Here is a 17872-nt window from a genome sequence, read left to right as displayed (position 1 = left end):
TTCTAGGGAACTGATGACCTCAGAAGTTAAGTCCCATAGTGCTCAGAGCCATTTTGAACCCTAATAATGGCATTTAGAGAAATATTAAAAATCTTTGTACAGTAGCGAATTAAATACATAAATAATGTAAAATTTTCAGTTTCAAAATATTAGTTCTAGTTCTGTATTACTATATTACTATAGTACTGCATTAGTTATTTCCAAATACTTGATTACTACCCGCTATTTACAAGGCATTAAATTCAAAGTAAACATAAATTAGCTATTTCACTTATTAATCAAAGTGCTTTTATTGTGCAACAGCAATATTTTATGTTTTATTCTTTTAATGATAGTTTAGGATTTATTTAAATATAATTTCAGTCTTTTCAGAGATATATTATGAAAATACCATGTGTGTTTATGTTTTGTTTCTTTTTTCAAAGCCAAAAGATGTGTCAGGCTTGTCGAGTTTCCCAGAGCATCGAGTTATTGAGAGTCTATTTTTCGGGGTTCTGATGTTGATCATATGACTCTAGAGGGCTTAAAAAAACTTTAAACCTCACTATTTTTCATCTAAACTTCAGAAAATTTCCCGGGGCAAGACCTCCAGTATGCCCCCCCCCCCCCCCGCCAATATTTTTTATAAGTTGGCGCCCCTGGATGAGTCTGTCAGCACTACCAATAGAGATGTCCAGTTGAGCAGTGAGGTGTTTGTTTGTGATCTGTCTATCACCCTGAACGAATGTGTCCACACATTTCAACATTGTAGAAGTCACAGCTGTGTGTGGCCAGCTGGCATGGGGGAGATTTGCATGACCTTGTTACAATCCTGACAGACACCTTGCCCAGTGACTCACCATGTGTTTGTTCACTGCCAGGTCTCAGCAGATATTCTGTAAGTACCTATAAATACCTGTGGTGCATTGTACAAAAAATCTTGTTCTCCAGTTTCATACAAATCTTAATGACTCACAGGATTCTGGAAGTAAAGTTCAATGGACACATTCTGGGTGAAGTTCCATGTGTGAAGTTTCTAGATATCCAGATGAATAATAATGTGGCAGTACCAGAACATTGATGGGTTGACAAAAAATCTCATTTCTATTTGATTTGCCCCTAGAAAACAATCTCATTGTGTTGATGTGCAGATGAGATTGCTAGCATACTGTCATTCAGCATTCTAAGAACATGCAGAAAAAAAAAAGAATGAAAATAAAAATAAAGAAAAATCAGCAAAGATATTGTGTAAAGTTGGGAACTGAATAGTTTGAAGTAGCTTCTTCAGAGACTCTACACTTGCATGCCAATACGTTTATTCCATAATAATATAGGTGGTTAAATAACAAGAGTGAATTTATGATAAAATGTGGAATTCACAGCCACAGTACTAGATCATCATCATCATCATCATCATCATTTAAGACCGATTATGCCTTTCAGTGTTCAGTCTGGAGCATAGTCCCCCTTATAAAATTCCTCCATGATCCCCCATTCAGTGCTAACATTGGTGCCTCTTCTGATGTTAAGCCTATTACTTCAAAATCATTCTTAACCGAATCCAGGTACCTTCTCCTTGGTCTACCCCGACTTCTCCTACCCTCTACTGCTGAACCCATGAGTCTCTTGGGTAACCTTGCTTCTCCCATGCGTGTAACATGACCCCACCATCTAAGCCTGTTCGCCCTGACTGCTACATCTATAGAGTTCATTCCCAGTTTTTCTTAGATTTCCTCATTGTGGACATGCCATTGTTCCCATCTACTAGTACCTGCAGTCATCCTAGCTACTTTCATATCTGTAACCTCAACCTTATTGATAAGGTAACCTGAATCCAACCAGCTTTTGCTCCCATACAACAAAGTTGGTCGAAAGATTGAATGGTGCAAAGATAACTTAGTCTTGGTACTGACTTCCTTCTTGCAGATGTAGTCCAGTGAAACTGTCAGAAAAAAGGCCTGTACCTTGCAAAAGGTGGGGTAGAAGATTTTATTTTTTTAACTCGTTCATATTGTTGGAAAGGTTAGAAAACCAAGTTTTGCCAACAAAATTTCTCTTGGGAAAACTTTCTGCAGCAATAAACTTCAAAAATTTCGGACTTTTTTCAGTTTTTTCAAAATATCTCAGTTTCATTTGCTCCTATTGCTTTGACGTCTATTTTCGTTTTTAAAGAGTACAAAATTCTCTACAAATTTGATTCTTACCATTTTTTTCTACTCCCAGTATCTAAGGCGCTACAGCGCCTCAAAAAATACCAATTTTTCTAATTTCGAGGAAAGTGACAAATTACCTAATTTTTGAACAGTTATTTCAGTTTTTATTTGTGTAGTATAAACATATTACTCATCATGTTATTCATTGGAATTTACCATCTCACTCTGCTGCAGGGCCAGGACAAACAGCATCATATTCAGTAACTACGAACACATTCACGTCGGATTGCGTGAAGTTCATTTGTGTTACAATATGTAATACGATTGCATGCAGGTGCCATACATTTTCTACAGTTGATTAATGTTAATGATTAGTTATAAGAAAAAGTATGTAGGAATTGTTCTTTAGCAGTGATTGTTCACAGCGCGCTGACAGCTATTAGCACACAACAATAAGGGTCCTACAGTTTGGAGTCGCTTCCATTCAGTATATGTTGTGGTGCTGAAAATGAGTATGTCTGACATGAATTTGTGTTTCATTTGCGAAAAAAACTGTGGTGAGTAGTGGACGCAATGTGAAAAAGAAAGGACTGAGCACACTTATCGATTGTAGTGCTAAACGCAGGGAGTCTGCTCACACCCATTTTTTGAAAACGCTCATTGAAGTGATGGTGCACGAAGCATGCTACAAGAAGTACATTAATGAGAGAATGATAGCTACCTGTGAAGAAATAATAACAGCAGGAGAACAGGTTACTATTGCATTGTATAGTGGAGGTGTCAGCAGTTCGCACACACTAGACCATTTGCGGTACCAGCTATTCGCCAAGTCTGCCACAAAAAGCAAACTGAATCTTGCACGGTTGCCACCTACACAAGATGCTGCACTACATCATTCATTGTGGACTTACCAACAAGTCCGAAGTTGGATGGGAAACTGGAAACCTCCTGAGAAATGGGGCTGGAATCACAGTGACCATGGTCCAATACCCGTTATAATGAGCCAAGATCCAGCACCTGAAGCACTTCTTCACATTGTTTCATGCTCATGCAAGCTGAACTGTGGTGGAGCGTGCTCCTGCAGAAAAGTAGGTTTGAAATGTTCTTCAATTTGCAAGAAATGTATTGGGGTCAACTGTGAAAAAGTGCCAAAATTTTGATATGGGACAGTGAAGAAGATGTTATGGAGGATGTTGAGGAAACCGCTGACGAAATCAAAGAACTTGCTGAGGCTGACTCGCTGTTTAAAGAAGAGGTCAATCTGGGATCAACTCTATGTACAGACCCTGAATCTGTAACTCAAGGTATTTCTGGTGACACTGAGGAACCTGGCGCATCAAAACGTTGGAAGTGATGCTCATATCTGTCTCAAGTGTGCTAAAGTGTGATATTACAAGTATTACACACCCAGAACTGTCAACATTTTTTAGTAACTGACAATGCATTTTAATTGTAATAAAGCTACTTACTTTTAAAGTCAACTGTGTGGCTTTTATACACAAGAATAATTACTTACCTAATTACGTTGCCTATTGCAGCTAATAATAGTTCAGTTTCCTGACACAATTTATTTTGTGTGTGTGTGTGTGTGTGTGTGTGTGTGTGTGTGTGTGTGTGTGTGTGTCTTAATGATGTATTTTTATATTTATAGTTTTACAAGTACCAGGGCTGAGGTGGCCCATAGTGAACTTCAGGTAGTGATGTAAGAATCACAATAGTTGGGTGCCCAGCAATCCTCATGTTGCATACAGAGAAATTAATACCTGAAAGTGAAATGATAAATTCCAACATATAACATGATGTATAATGTGTTTATACTACACAAACAGAAACTGAAAAAAAATAATGTTAAAAAATAAGGTATTTTGCCACTATGCTCAAAATTTGAAAAAATTGGTATTTTTTGAGACGCTGTAGCGCCTTAGATATGAGTAGAAAAAAATGGCAAGAATCAAATTTGTGGAGAATTTTGTGCTCTTTAGAAAAGAAAATAGATGTTAAAGCGACAGGAGCAAAAAAACTGAGCTATTTTGAAAAAAAACTGAAAAAAGTTCGAAATTTTCCAAGTTTTTTGACTGCAGAAAGTTTTCCCAAGCGAAATTTTGTTGGAAAAACTCGGTTTTCTAATCTTTCCAACCATATGAACGAGTTGAAAAAATAAACTCTTCTACCCCACCTTCTGCAAGGTATATCTGCTATTTGACTGGACTAAAGAGAGTAGATGTAAAAATAATTTTCATATAGACTACATTGTTGTCAAGGATTCCAAATGGAGTTTCATATTCTTGTCCAGGTATATAACAGGTTAGCAAGAAACATCAGGCAGAAAAAACTTTCCAGATATTGAAAAACATAGTAAAAGAGTACCTAATCAGTCATTACCACAATTTATCAGAATATTTGGACTTGTGGATGGAAATTCTCTGTAATTTTAATGTCCAAACACTGGGTGACAAAAAAACTGAAGCACTCTGATAGAGAGGAGGAAATGAAATGAAAGTTGATGGGTTGAGGAGATACATGATCTCATTTTAGTGATTTGCAACACCAATGCCTGGATGTATGCACTGATTCAGTTGGGAAGGGTGGTCAAAAATATTGTATCCTCGTCTAAGGCAAGGTATCCTGCAAATGTTGTAACTGGTCCTCGATTTCCTGGATACAGGCACTGGGTTGACAGCCAAGCTGGTTCCACACATTCTATTGGTGGCAGGTCTGGGGATCTTGATGGCCACAAGTTTACCTCAATATCAAAGAGAAATATGCCCTATGTGAATGGGCATTATCCTATTGAAAATGGCACCACAATACTATCCCATTAGAGGTAACATATGAGGTTGCATGATGTCTGTGGTGTACTACTGTGCTGTCAGTGTTCACTCAACCAGTACTACTAGCTGTAACCTGAAATTATATCTATTGATTCCCCTCACCATGGCACCAGGAGTAACACTGTTGTGCCCTTTCCAAAAAACTGGAGGAATGGGACCTCTACCCAGGTCACTGCCATACTAGCTGGTGATGGTCATACAGGATAGTCCAGAAATGTGATTCATTACACAATGCACAAAGCATTGATCAGCAAGCCATGCTTCCTGAGCACAGCGCCACTCCAAATACAGCTGTTTATTTTGTGGCGTTAACCATAGCCTACACATGGGAAGTAATTCCCTAGTATGGCTGCTGCTAGTCTCCAATCAGAGGTGCAGAATGACAGAGTGTTGCAGGGAGTCTATTATTTGTTCTCGGATGGCAGGTCCAGATGTGAAGGGGCTACAATGTGCTTGGTGCACAATATGGCGATCTTATCTTGCTGTAGTCAGGTATGGTTGACCAGAACATTGACGACAAGTATGGCTTCCCTCATTTTCCCGTGTAGTCCAGCTTCAAACCAGTCACATCTGAATGCCCCACAAAACAGTATTCTGTGAGTCCTCTTTCAAACTCTGTCAGGTGCTGATAACATATGACTATGTGGCATCTACACACATGTCAGCGATTACTCAACATCTGATACTGTTCATGCTCACATATGTACTCTACCAGGCCTGGTAACAATGCGAAAAAACTAACAATACTAATGCATTCTGGTGGCTGTTGTACTTGTCATGGAGAATTGGAAATGGAATCATTTATATGTCTCCCTATTGTGTGTATGTTTGTGAAGTTACACTGACATTTGACCATGTCTTCTGGGTGCCTCACATTTTTTGACAGGTTGTGTATGAAAAAAAAAAAAAAAAAAAAAAAAAAAAAAAAAAAAAAAAAAAAAAAAAAAAAAAAAAATGCACCAAGAAGGAATTAAACAAATGAGATGGAAATTGGAAGAGGTGATGTACATGTACAGACAAATGATTTCACAAAAATTGGATGATACATTCAAGAGAAAGAGCTTCTCAAATTGAGCAGGCGAACAACCCATTGGTCCATACCTAGCTGTTATGCAAGCAGTGATTCAGCTTGGCATTGACTGAGAACTGTTGGATGTCATCCTGATGAATATCATGCCAAATTATCTCCAATTTGTTTGTTAGCTTATCAAAATCTGAAGATGGTTGGAGGGCCCTGCCCATAATGCTTCGAACATTCTCAACTGTGGAGAGGTCCAGCAACCTAGCTAGCCAAAGTAGTGCTTGGCAGACACGAAGACAAGCAATAGAAACTCTCGCCATGTGCGGGTGGGCATTATCTTACTGAAATGTAAGCCCAGGATGTCTTGTCACGAAGGGCAACAACATCTACATCTACATACATACTCCGCAATCCACCATACGGTGCATGGCGGAGGGTACCTCGTACCACAACTAGCATCTTCTCTTCCTGTTCCACTCCCAAACAGAACAAGGGAAAAATAGAATATTGTTGACATCCTGTTGTGCTGCAAGGATGCTTCTGATGACAGTTAAAGAGGTCCAACTATGAAAAGAAATGGCACCTCAGATCATCACTCCAGTCTGGTATCTCACTGCAGTCCGGATCATCTCCATACACTACTTCAGCCTGGAATCTCATTGACTGGAGTAGAATTGTATATACCTACCTGAGTGGTGTCTTTACTGCTGGGTGTATCTGAAAGAACAGACACCACTCAGATATACAAGTTTCTAGAAAAGAAGGGAACTGCTGACTGATGTTCATTTCAGTGCAAATGCACAAATATTGTCCAAACTCATATGGGAATCTGGATTTGTGGGTCATGATGAGCGGCACTGCATTGCATCATGTGATAACTGAAAATCTGAGTCAATCAGGAACCATGTTTGGATGGCCAAAGCAGTTAAGGCAACCACTTATGACAAGTGGTGAATCTGAGTTCGAGTCATGGTCTGGCACCAATTTTCAACTTTTGCCATTGCATTACCACAATTCCCTGTGTGGATAGCCATTATAGTGTCCCATCCATCCTTTTCCTTTCCTTCCCCTTCCTACATTTCATATTTACTTGGAGTAGAACTGTCTTCAGTGATCTAGTCTTAATTTGAATAGCGCCCCAATGATGTGACAACATGTCTGGAGGCACAATGGACAGCAGTGGATACCAACCTGAATGTCACCCAGCATACAGCATGACAATGAGTGGTGCTCTGGGGGGCCATTTCTTTTCACAGCAGGACCCTTTTGGTTGTCATCCAAGGCAAGCAGTCCTGGGCTTACTTTTCAGCAAGATGAAGCCAGCCTATACACAATGAGGGTTACTACTGCTGTTTTCATGCTTGCCAAACCCTAACCTGACCAACAACACCGTTGGGTCTCTCCCCAGTTGAGAATGTTTGGAGCAATATGGGCAAAACTGTCCAACAAGCTCAAGATTCTCACACTCTAATGCACCAATTGGACAGAATTTGGCACGATGTCCTTCAGGATGACACCCAGCAACTCTCAGTCAATAACAAGCTGAACAATTGCCTGTATAAGGGCCAGAGGTGGACCAATGTGTCACTGACTTGATCAATTTGTGAAGCAATCTTCCCTCCCCCTCCCCATCCCCCCACCCCCACCATCACATGCACTTAGAGTGTATGATTTTTACTTTTACAACCGCCAGAAACATTGTCTTGAAAGAACAAACAGTACAACTGTAGTTGCATGAACAGTGAGAGTTTTTATGTATGAGTGAAAAATTTTAGAAGTAGCTGAAAAAGCATAACCAATGAGTACCCTCCCGGCATCAGTAGCAGCCTTGATGACCAAGAGGACCAATGGCTTGTAGTTGAACAAATTTTTAAAAAATGTTGAGTAAGTGTTGCCACATTTCACCTCTACTATTCAAAACAAACTGAATCACCATAGGACATATTTGGGATGGGTTCACAAGATTTTTCATTTACATCAGGTTTCAATGGTGAACTGATATGTTTTTGCACAGAATTTTAAACTGTAGTAAAACTTGGATACGTCATTCTGAGCCAGAATGCAAGCATCAAAATATATAGTGAAAACATCCAAAATCACCTACCTATTCATGAGGAATTCAGAACAACCATCAGCTGGTAAGATCATGTTTATCATGTTTTGCAGTTCCCATGGTCCAATGGTCCAATTTCCTTTGAGGAGCGATGCAGTGTCAACAGCCTATACTGTTCAGGCATAATTGAGAATAAAGTCAACTCCGTGATACAGAGGAAACATCCAGTATGCAGAGGGGAGACTTGGTGCTCCTTCAGCACAATGCTTGATCTTTTACAGTGCATCTGATGCTGGAAACTATTTGTAAAGGAAAGGGTGCTGTTAGCTCATCCTCACAACAGATCTGGCCTTGGCCCTGGAGATTCTTCTCAATTTGATGAAAGGTGCTTTGTGTGGCATCAAGTTCAACAGCGACAAAGGATAAAAAAAGTACAAAACTGGCTTTAAGAACTAGGTAAACAATTCTTCGCTGAAGGGACAAGAAGTTACCTAAGAAGATTAAGCAAATTTATAGAAATTGGTGAGTATTACAAGAATAAATCTACAAAAACTGTATTGCTTTAGTAAACCAGTTTTGCTACCAGCTATTTGTCCATTTAATTAGTGAGTGACCCTCATAAACATATTGCAGTCAGCTCCAGTGTGACCTTCTGAAACAGTGGGTCACTGTTTCTATAGGAGAGGGAACAGTGTTGTGAACTGTGGTGCATGCAGTGTAGTGTAGTGGCAAGGAAGACAACCTGGCAGGTGGGTGGTGGGTTGTGGGTTGCCAATTCAAACCCAACCACAAGCAATTATTTGTTACTTAGTATTAATCATTTCTACAAGCTTCTTGAAATAATCTAAATTTGTAATGTTTGTATATTCTAGTATATTCAATGACAATATTATGAAAAAGATAGATTAAACAATGGAAAATATCCTGGATAGACTGTAACGATCGATATTATGTAAGGAAAGTTGCTACTCACCATATAGCGCAGATGCTGAGTCGCTGATAGGCACAACAAAAAGACTACCAAATAAAGCTTTTGGCCATTGTGGCCTTCATCATCATCATCATCATCAACATCAACAACAACAACAACAACAACAACACCACACACACACACACACACACACACACACACACACACAACTCTTCGCATTTCAGTACAGCTGTTGTTAGTAGAAAGGATCCAGATGTCACAGACTGTAAAGCAGTCACTGAAGTGAATAACATTGTGTTTGGCAGTGTGCTCAACAACTTGGTAGTCTAGCTGCTTCTTTGTTACAGTTCGTCAGTGGCCATTCATGCTGACAGACAACTTGTTGGTTCTATTGCCCGCGTAGAACATAGCACAGTAGTTGCAGCTTAGCTTGTAGATTACATGACTGGTTTCACAGGCAGCCCTGCCTTTGATGGGATAGGTGATGCTTGTGACTGGACAGGAGTAGGTGGTGGTGGTGGTGGTGGTGGTGGTGGTGGTGGTGGTGGTGGTGTATGGGACAGGTCTTGCATACAGTCCTCTTACAGGGATATGAGGCAAAGGGTCAGGAGCAAGGGTTGTGTAGGAATGGATGAGAATGTTGTGTAGACTAAGATGGTGGCAGAATACCTCTGTGGGAGGGGTGAGAAGGGTAGTGGGTAAGACATTCCTCATTTCAGGACACAATGAGAGGTAGTCAGAACACTGGCGGAGAATGTGATTCAGGTGCTTCAGTCCCATTTGGTACTGAGTTACAAGGAGGAATTGCTGGTGAATGGTAGGTCTGATGTGGATGGAGGTACTGATGTAGCCATCTTTGAGGTGGAGGTCAACATCAAGGACCATGGCTTTTTGGGTTGAGAAGGATCATGTGAAGTGCATGGGGGAGACAGTTTTGAGGTTCTGGATGTTTGGGATTCTGGGTGGTTATGAAAGATACCTCTAGTTGCCCCCCTGAGTAGGTTGGTTTAGGATGCTGCCACATGGCAGTGTTTGTAAGCGAATTAATCTGACAGACAGCGGAGTTCTTCCACCAGGTAATCCTTGTGGTTCAATACAATAGTGGTGGAGCCTTTGTCCGCAGGTAGAAATATAAGGTTGGAATCAGTTTCCAGGCGATGGACTGCAGTTATTTCTATTGATGTAAGATTAACTTGCATGTTCAGGGATTTGGGGAATGATGATGAGGCAAACTTTGAGGTTCTGGAAAGTTAACAGAAATATCAGTCCCTTCAGTGCCTTACCTTTTGTCCCACTCAAAAATTCAATCGTGCTGGACCTGTTGTTAAAGACTTTCTTTCCTTCTCTTAGCCCCTACAGTGGAAACACTTCTTTGTCAACATCCCTACCAATAAGAATCAACCCAAAACCAATTTTTAGCCCTGCCTGAGCCAGTTCACTCCTCCATACAGCCATGATTCACCCTCACTGCCCCCAAATCACACCCTGTTGACTTTTCAGACTTTCTTAACCTTAAACCTTGCCTCATCATCATTCTCCAGATTCCTCAACCTGCAAGCTAACCTTACATCCACAGAAAAAACCTCAATCCACCACCTAAAAATTTATCCTGACCTTATAATCCTACCTGCTGAGAAAGGCTCCACCACTGTTGTTTTGAACCACAAGGATTACCTGATGGAAGGACTCCATCTTTATCAAACCTATCCACCAGTAATACCTACACTTAGACAGCTGCCACTTATTCCATACCAAGAAGTCTCTTCCATACAGCCTAGCCATCTATGGCTGCTGCATCTGTAGTGATGAACAATCCCTCGCAAAACATACCAAGGGTATCACTGAGGCCTCCTCTGAATGAAATTACCCTGCCAACTTTGTACAGAAACATCTCCCATGCATTATATCTCCAGTCACCCACCACCTCCCAAAGTCCCACCGTCCAACCACGGAGGAGTGTTCCCCTCGTGACTCAGTACCACCCAGGACTGAAGCAACTGAGTCACTTTCTCTGCCGTTCTCTCACTGGGTGCTCAAATGAGGAATGTCCAACCCACTATTTTTCTCAACCCTCCCACAATGGTATCTGACTGCCCACCAAACCTACACAATATCCTTATCCATCCCTTCTAAACCCCTCCTCCCAACCCCTTGCCTCTGAGCCCATATTCATGTAACAGACTTAGATGCAAGACCTATCCCTATATCCTCCCACTATCACCTACTCCATTCCAGTCACAAGCAGCATCTATCCCATCCAAAACAGGATTATCTGCAAAAGAAATCCTGATTTACAAACTAAGCTGCAGCCATTGTGCTGCGTTCTACATGGGCATGAATGGTCACCAACAAATTGTGGCCAAGAAACAGCTGGACCACCCAATTGTTCAGCATACTGCCCAACACAATGTTCTTTGTTTCAATGACTGCTTCTAACAGCCTGTGGCATCTGGATCCTTCCTACCAATACCAGTTTTTCTTAATTGCACAGGTGGAAACTCTCCCTGCAATATATCCTACATTCCTGTAATCTTCCTGGTCTCATACTTCACTAGCCAATGTCCCTGACCCATCTATTCCCTTCGCTATTCCCTCTCCAGGACTAGTCTTCTAATCCACCAACACACCCACAGGCATTTTTACTTCTCTCCTTTTCTTCCCCCCACCCCCACTCAGCTGCCCTGCCCTCCTCCTCCCCCCCCCCCTCCTCTGCCCTCTATCAAGTTGCCCTACCCTCTCCCCACCTCATCACTGTATGCTCTCACAAGCACCACTTTACCATTCCCTACCTCTATGCCAGCCTCCTCCTTACCCACACCACCCAGATTGATTCTCCCATCATGTGCTGTTGCTTGCATTCTGGCCTTGGCAACCACAGATAGTGGTCATGCATATGCAAGTTGCGTGTGCGTCTTTTAGCTGAAAGCTTACTTATTTAGCAATCTTTTAGTTGTGCCTGTCTGCAACTCAGCATCTCCACTATGTGGTGAGTAGTAAACTTACTTTTCATAATATTGTCATCATTCATTCCTGGACTTTCCATTGCTAGAATATTCAATGTTGGTAAAAATACCAGCGTCTGGAATATTTGATGTTTGTGTCAACAGTTGTACTCTACATCCAGGATGTCAGTTCCATTCTGGTTCTACACTGGTCTCAGTAATAAATGTTCTTCCAGGGCCAAGTTTTGTATTTCACCTATCACCCTGCCTTGGGATTTGGATTTCATTGTAGTTTCAGCATGACAATGTTTGGTGGAGATGCCATGTTCTTCAATACATCTTCATAACTGTAGTTCTAAATAGGCAACATAAAAACTGTTGCTTACATGGACAGGAAATGGAATACAAACAGTACATTCCTAAGACCCATATGTTCAGGAGAGAGGTGGACTTCAAAATAGCACTAAGATATCTTTCAGTCTTTTCTGGAGATGTGATCAGAACCTGACGAAATGACAGAGGATTCAACCAAGCTGCCAATTACAAAAGCTGGGATGACATGATTGTTTGGCAAATGTGTACTTTTACTTTGATAGCACAGCCCAGTAATGGTTGAAGAACAATGAAGAGAGGCTCAACTGCTAGAACAAATTACAGGACAAACTGAAGAAAAGTTTTAGTGCCAATCAACAGCAAGTCCATTTAGCAGAAGACCAACTCAGGAACAAAAGGAGTCACAGACATCATGTCCAAACTCTTCTCTTAAAGGATGGCACAACAATGGAAATAATCTAATGCTGTGAAAGCATTAAAATAATGCAACAGAAAAAGAGTCAAGCGAAACAGGTATGACAATCTCCAAAATGTGATCTGTATTGCAGTTATGGAAGACCACTATCACCTCCTTCCTCTTATATTCCATCTTCTAAGAGAAGAGATACAGCATTTTATAGCAGCCAGAGCTGTCTGGCTGGGTACACAGGAGATAGCAGCAAAGAATACTGAATCAAGAAGAATATCAGGAGATAATAGAGAATGTCGAAGAAGAGGTGTTTCAATCTTGGGCACTGGTCTCCATTGAACACACAATGAAAAGTAGACTCATCCAACCTGGACTTATGCTGCTGCCTTCAATCGACAACCCAGTATCCAACCAATACAGGTACAACTCCTTTAGGAAGTGCAACATGCCACAGAAGAACAGACAACTGGAGGGTGGAGGAAAATTTGTTGGATTTTCACTGGGGATGCCCTGGAAACAATGTGCACTATTTCAGAGAAAGAATGTGAGGTTTCAAAAACTGTTGCACCACAAGGTGTTAGTCATCACAACATTCCTATTCATGCCAGTGAAATGCAGAAGATTATAGTCAACCTGTGGGCTGAATCTCATCACCGTACACTGCATGCGAGGTTGCTTCCCAAAATGCCGTAGCCATTCCATGTTGCCATACTGATGTATCAGCCACTTGCCTAGCTGCCGAAATCAGGAAAACTAATTTAGAGAACCACCTGTGGAGATGACGGCAAAACACAGCTGAAAATCCTCCATGGATGATAGTTAACAAGATGACAGTAAATTTCATCGATGGCCGACTAGTCTAGATGCTAGTAGAGTCAGGGCCACTTTTTTCTTTAGTCATGATGTGTATTGTCGCCAGATAAAGAAGATGAAGTTCTATAATATGAAAGGGATTGTGCTGAAGCTTGCAGATGGAAAATATGTACAGCTGACGTGAATACATATTGCAAAAATAACTATCAATGACAAAACACGGCACTTTGAATTTGTAATTTTTAATGGATTGTTGTTCTCAACTGGAACTTTTTGCAGATATCAAAAGCAGCCACAGACTGTGGAAGATCTGAGCTCCCAACTGATGAAGCTGTTTCACCAACTACGCACCACAAATATTGCTCTGGGAAGTTGTTTGCTATTGCAGACATGGTAATCTTGCCTTCATCAATGACATGAGTGCTAATTGTCTATCCAGATGCTCAATTCAACTGTGAAACTTTTTAACAATGCCAGTGACTGGCAGGATTTCTGTACCAATTTTCAGATGCTTTCAAATCCAGAATGAAGAAAAGACAGATCAACCAGGCAACAATAAAACTCTGTATCAACACTGGAGATTGCTCGCTAAATAGTCAGTACTAACATAGAGAATCACCAGCCAGGTGATGGATAATGCAGGTGGAAATGGAGAAATTGCCGCAAGATGATATCGTTGAATCTTCAAAGAGTTCTAGTCCTCCCCTGTGGTTCTTGTGAGAAAAGATGCCACCTGGCATTCCAGATGACTGAACAAAATCACAAAAACCATCTCTGCCCACTGATGTACATTGATGATACCCTAGACTGTGTGGGAGAAGCAAAGTATTTCTCAACTATGAACTTGGAGGCAGGCTATTTGAAAATTAAGGCTAACTGAGAAAAGACTGTTTTCATATCTCCCAACAGCCTCTAAGAGTTATGTAATGCTGCAGCTACCTTCTAATATATGATGTACAATGTGCTTCATACCTGAAATGGGTGACGTGTGTTTAGTATCTGGATGACATTGTCACTTTTTCAAAGTCATGTGAAGAACATTTAAGCCTCCTGACAACTGTGCCGGAGTGTGTTCAGACAGCTGGTTTCCACTAAAAGTGCTTCTTCATGACCCAGGAAATAAAAATGTTAGGATACCTAATGAATTCCAGTAGAGTCTGTCCTGATCCAGAGAAAATAAGGCCAGTCACAGATTTTCTGACTCCACAGCACATTTGTGACATGAGAAGCTTTCTTGGAATGTGCTCATATTACTGATAATTCATAAAAGACTTCTGTACTAAGACATGCCCCTTGTGAAAATTACTGCAGGGAGCAGCCAGATTTTCCTGGACTGGGATGTATGAAAGATCTTTCTTGTCTTTAAGGAGGCACCGAAATCATCTGTAGTCATAGCACTGTTTGATGAGAATTCCAAGACAGAACTCCACACCAATGCTAGGAGTTGGGATATGGTAGTTCTAGCACAAAGTCAAGAAGATGCTGGAAACGTAATGGCTTATGATTCCAGAGTACTCTCCAAATCTGAGATGAACTATTCTACCACTGAGAAAGCATGCTTTGTAGTTGTCTGGACCATTAATAAGTTCAGGCACTATGTATTTGACAAACTATTCTCTGTTGTGACAGATCACTATTCTCTATGCTTCTGATTAGCACACGTGTGTGTGTGTGTGTGTGTGTGTGTGTGTGTGTGTGTGTGTGTGTGTGTGTGTGTATGTGTGTGTGTGTGTGTATTTGGTGTTTATGGGAGCTCAACGCTGAGGTTATCAGTGCCCTTATACATATTAAGGCCGATTAGACAAAGATCTGTCGGGTCGACTGGTGAGATGGGTATTGAGGCTTCGTGAGTGCAACATCATGGTATACAAAAAGAAACACAAACACAAGGTCGCTGACAGTCTTTTAGAGAATTCTTTGGTAGAACACAGCAGCATGGATGAAATCTCAGTCATCACTGCATAACATGACATTGCTGATGAACAGAGGGAATTTCCAGCATTGCTCAAAACCATAGAGCTCATGAAGAATGAGAAATCCACCAAAAGTGGATTTCATTTAACACTCTAAGCGCCAAGCCCGTAAAATTTACGGGCCTGGGATCGCGCGAAAATCACCAAGCCCGTAAAATTTACGGGCCGCTACATTTAATTTCATTCAAAACACTGCAACGTTATTTCTACGGGTTTGGCCAGCGCTATACGTTTTTCAGATGTTTATTAACAAAATGCGTCCATAGATGTCACGGCAGCGCTGTAATTCATGTTAAAACTTATCTTTGCGTTCTCAGTCTGTATATCATTCAGTTGTTTGTCATCATGTTTCGGCGCGGTTTATCAGACGCAGAAATTGCGGATTTGATCAATCATAGCGACACTCTGGATAATGTAGAGAGTGATTCAGACGATTCTGAATGCAATGGTGTGTTTGAAGGTACGTATTTCCGAATTTTCCACGTAATTGTGCAGTACGCACATATCTGTTGAACATGTGTAAACGATGTATGTAGTTACACATAATGTGATATTCTTTTTAGAAGACGAGATTGATGACAGTTTGTCTTCAGATGAAGACGAGAATGATGTTGAAGGTGTTGCTTCAAATCCAGCAGCTGTGCCGTATCCGAAAGACAGTGAGTGGACTGCAGTTGACACCTACCGACCTCTGCCTGTCAACACGACACCCAGGCAGATACTAGTGGATATTGATGAGTCGAGTTCTGTACTGGATTGCAGTAAAGTGTTCCTTACTGACAGTGACGTAAATGAACTCAAGAGACAGACAAATTTGTATGCATCACAGACAATACAGAAGAAAAGAAGAGGAAATAATCTGAAGCCCCATTCAGTTTTGAGTTCGTGGAAGCCAGTGACTATAAGTGAGATGAGGCGTTTCTTGGGTATTATTTTCCACATGTGTGTTTCGAAAAAGCCCAAAATTGCGGACCATTGGAGCACTAATCCTGTTCTTAGTTGTAACTTTTGTCCCCATGTCATGAGCCGTTTGCGTTTCACTCAGATACTGTCATGCTTGCATCTTGTTGACAATTCAAATCAGAAAAAACCAGGCGAAGATGGATTTCATCCACTTTACAAAGTTTTGCCATATTATAATAATTTGAAGGAGCGATGTATCCAGGCATATCGTCCCTCAGAAAAAGTGACAATTGATGAAGGAATTTGCCCATTTCGAGGTCGTGTGAGTTTCCGTGTTTACATGCAAAATAAGCCTCATAAGTATGGACTGAAAGTATATGCTGTTGCTGAAGCCAGTAGTGGCTATGTTGTAAATTTTGAAGTTTATGCTGGTAAGCATATTGTTGACAATTCTTCGTCTGCGGTTATTTTGCGATTGTTGTCTGACAGCAGCTTGCTGAACAAAGGCCACACTGTGTATTTAGATCGATTTTATTCCAGTCCAGAGCTATTTCAGCAACTGGCAGAGAAAGGCACTGGAGCTGTTGGTACTGTGAACAAATCCAGGAAAGGATTGCCTAAAGATTTAGTATCTGCTAAGCTGAAAAAGGGCGAAATGTCTTTTCGGCGTAAAGATAATGTATTGGCAATGAAGTGGAAAGATAAGAGAGATGTGTATACATTGTCTACAAGGCATCAAGCAACATTTGGTACGCATACTAAGAGAAATGGGTCTGTAGTATTGAAACCACTTCAGGTACTTGATTACAACCTCAATAAAATTGGAGTGGATATTGGAGACCAACGCCTGCAGTACAATCCGTTCCAGCACAGAACTGTGAAATGGTGGCGAAAATTATATTTCCATTTGCTGCTTATGGGAGTATCAAATGCATTTTGGCTGTACAATGCAGTGCACAGGAAGAAAATTACAATAACAGACTTTATAACAGTGCTTGCAGTTCAGCTTGTTGAAGACGACACACTTGAATTCATTCCAAGAAATGAAGGAACTGTAGGTCGGCTAACAAAGAGACATTTTTTGCAGCACATACCTGCAACTACTAAGAAGTATGCTGCTCGTGTGTGTCACGTGTGCAGTTCCAGGAGCAAGAAACAGAGTGGCAAGGCTTCTCGCAAAGAGACACGATACGAATGTGAACAGTGTGGCGTTGCACTCTGCCTGGAACCTTGCTTTAAAATTTTCCACACTAAAAAACAATATGATTCTGTGTGAAATTTATATGTAATACTGTATACTATCAGAAACATGTAATGTAGTGCCACAATTTTGGTTAAAAATAAATCACAATTGTATTCCCTTATTCGTATGACTTTTTCTAAATTCTTAAAACATCTAAGTGATTTCTATAACTGTACCTTAAAGCTGTGCATTGTAAAGTAGTTTCTTTCACTCAGAATTAAAGTAGAAATGTGCAGCTTCAAGATGGTACCAAATTTGCCACAATCCAAACAGTAGATTTGATGCAGT

At 40.8% G+C, this 17872-nt stretch overlaps 1 protein-coding gene across 1 annotated transcript; it reads left to right on the top strand.

Annotated features, from left to right (window-relative positions):
* Nucleotides 1-15964: 15964 nt before the first annotated feature.
* LOC126481931 (piggyBac transposable element-derived protein 4-like) lies at nt 15965-17617 on the top strand. Its single transcript, XM_050105891.1, has one exon. It carries the CDS (start codon nt 15965-15967, stop codon nt 17615-17617), a length of 1653 nt encoding a protein of 550 aa, XP_049961848.1.
* The last annotated feature ends 255 nt before the right edge of the window (nt 17618-17872 follow it).

This window comes from Schistocerca serialis, chromosome 5 (assembly GCF_023864345.2).
Source record: "Schistocerca serialis cubense isolate TAMUIC-IGC-003099 chromosome 5, iqSchSeri2.2, whole genome shotgun sequence".
NCBI lineage: Eukaryota > Metazoa > Arthropoda > Insecta > Orthoptera > Acrididae > Schistocerca > Schistocerca serialis.
This window is presented reverse-complemented; position numbering and strand designations above follow the sequence as displayed.